This window comes from Perkinsus marinus (assembly GCF_000006405.1).
Source record: "Perkinsus marinus ATCC 50983 genomic scaffold scf_1104296977892, whole genome shotgun sequence".
Lineage (NCBI taxonomy): Eukaryota > Perkinsozoa > Perkinsida > Perkinsidae > Perkinsus > Perkinsus marinus.
This window is the reverse complement of record NW_003200022.1, coordinates 1-1903: the sequence shown is the minus strand read 5'-3', so window position 1 is coordinate 1903 and position 1903 is coordinate 1. Positions and strand designations below refer to the sequence as shown.

The following is a 1903-nucleotide window of genomic DNA, read 5'->3' as shown; positions in this document are numbered from 1 at the left end:
CCTTGCGCGATTGAGCTGAGTTGATAGCAAGGCACACATTTCGTGAACTCCGACGCAATCACCGAGCAAGATAAGATGTGTTGTGATACTGCAGCGAAAGTTAAGCTTAGCACATAGAGACATGTCCCTACAAGAGCATATGATATCGAAGGAGCAAATGAGTTCCATACTCCAGATTGGACACAATAGTGTTCGCTGAAGAGAATCTTTAGCTTCGCTATACGTTTCCTGCGAGGATGTTGTGGAGAGTCGAATGTTGCCCTTTCTGTGTAGTTTTTCGGTCGTGTACCTTTATGTTCATGTTTGCAGATTGATTGGAGATTTTTTTCCCAGAAACTTCACAACCATGGCTGCCACTGGAGAGAAGACTCATATGTCCATCGTGATCTGCGGTCACGTCGATTCCGGCAAGTCGACCACCACCGGTCGTTTGTTGTTCGAACTCGGCGGTGTCTCCGAGAGAGAGATGGAGAAGCTTAAGGCCGAGGCCGACCGTCTTGGCAAGTCCTCCTTCGCCTTCGCCTTCTATATGGATCGCCAAAAGGAGGAGCGTGAGCGTGGTGTTACCATTGCTTGCACTACCAAGGAGTTCTTCACTGAGACTTGGCATTACACCGTCATTGATGCCCCCGGCCATAGGGATTTCATCAAGAACATGATCACCGGTGCCTCTCAGGCTGATGTCGCCCTCCTCATGGTTCCCGCTGATGGTAACTTCGGTACCGCCATTGCCCGTGGTAACCACAAGGCTGGTGAGATTCAGGGTCAGACCCGTCAGCATGCCCGTCTTATCAACTTGTTGGGTGTCAAGCAGTTGATTGTTGGTGTCAACAAGATGGATTCCGATGTTGCCGGCTACAAGGAGGCTCGTTACACCGAGATCCGTGATGAGATGAAGAACATGCTCGGCCGTGTTGGCTGGAAGAAGGACTTCGTTGAGAAGTGCGTCCCCATTCTTCCCATCTCTGGCTGGTGCGGTGATAACCTTATCAAGAAGTCCGACAAGATGGCCTGGTGGAAGGGAATGGATATGCTGCGTACTGTTAAGGACACTGAGAAAATTCATGTTGAGACCTTGTACGATGCTCTTGAGAAGTTCGCTACTGTCCCTAAGCGTGTTACCGATGCTCCCATGCGTGTTCCCCTTTCCGGTATCTATAAGATCAAGGGTGTCGGTGATGTTCTCACTGGCCGTGTTGAGCAGGGTGTTGTCAAGCCCAACGAGGATGTCATCTTCATGCCCACTCATACCCCCGCTACTCCCTGCGGCGGCAAGGTCTTCACCATTGAGATGCATCACAAGCGTGAGCAAGAGGCTTATCCTGGTGATAACGTCGGTCTCAACGTCAAGGGTCTCAACAAGGATAACATGCCCCGCGTTGGCGATTGCATGATCTCCAAGGCTGATAAGACTCTTCAACACATTGGTACCTTCACTGCCCAGGTCCAGATTCTGGATGTCCCTGGTGAATTGAAGGTCGGTTACTCTCCCATCGCCTTCGTCCGTACTGGCCGTTCCGCTTGCAAGCTTACCAAGATCAACTGGAAGGTCGGCAAGGAGACCGGTGGTAAGAAAATGGAGGATCCCCACTCCTTGAAGTCTAATGAGATGGCCGAGGTCGTCTTCGAACCTCTTCAGCATCTCGTGGTTGATACCTTCAAGCATTGTGAGGGTCTCTCTCGCGTTGCCCTTATGGAAGGTAATGGTGTTGTTATGCTCGGTAAGTGTGTTGCCACAACCCCTAAGGAGGTCAAATAATTGTCAAGAGGTTTCTTATGTTGTTTGGTATACCTTCTACCGATCGTTGTGCATTCGTGAGCATCCAACTGTTGTGTTGTTAGTAAGTGGAAAGTTCAGAATAACTGGTTTATTCGGTGGGAGGCAATTTGCCTGTGAACTACC

General features: G+C 50.1%; 1 protein-coding gene across 1 annotated transcript; it reads left to right on the top strand.

Annotated features, from left to right (window-relative positions):
• Window positions 1–346: 346 nt before the first annotated feature.
• Window positions 347–1759, top strand: Pmar_PMAR003882 (elongation factor 1-alpha, putative; the record flags this gene model as incomplete). The annotated part of the gene is made up of 1 exon (XM_002764359.1): window positions 347–1759. The coding sequence occupies one exon, from the start codon at window positions 347–349 to the stop codon at window positions 1757–1759; it is 1413 nt and encodes a 470-aa protein (XP_002764405.1).
• Between the last annotated feature and the right edge of the window lie 144 nt (window positions 1760–1903).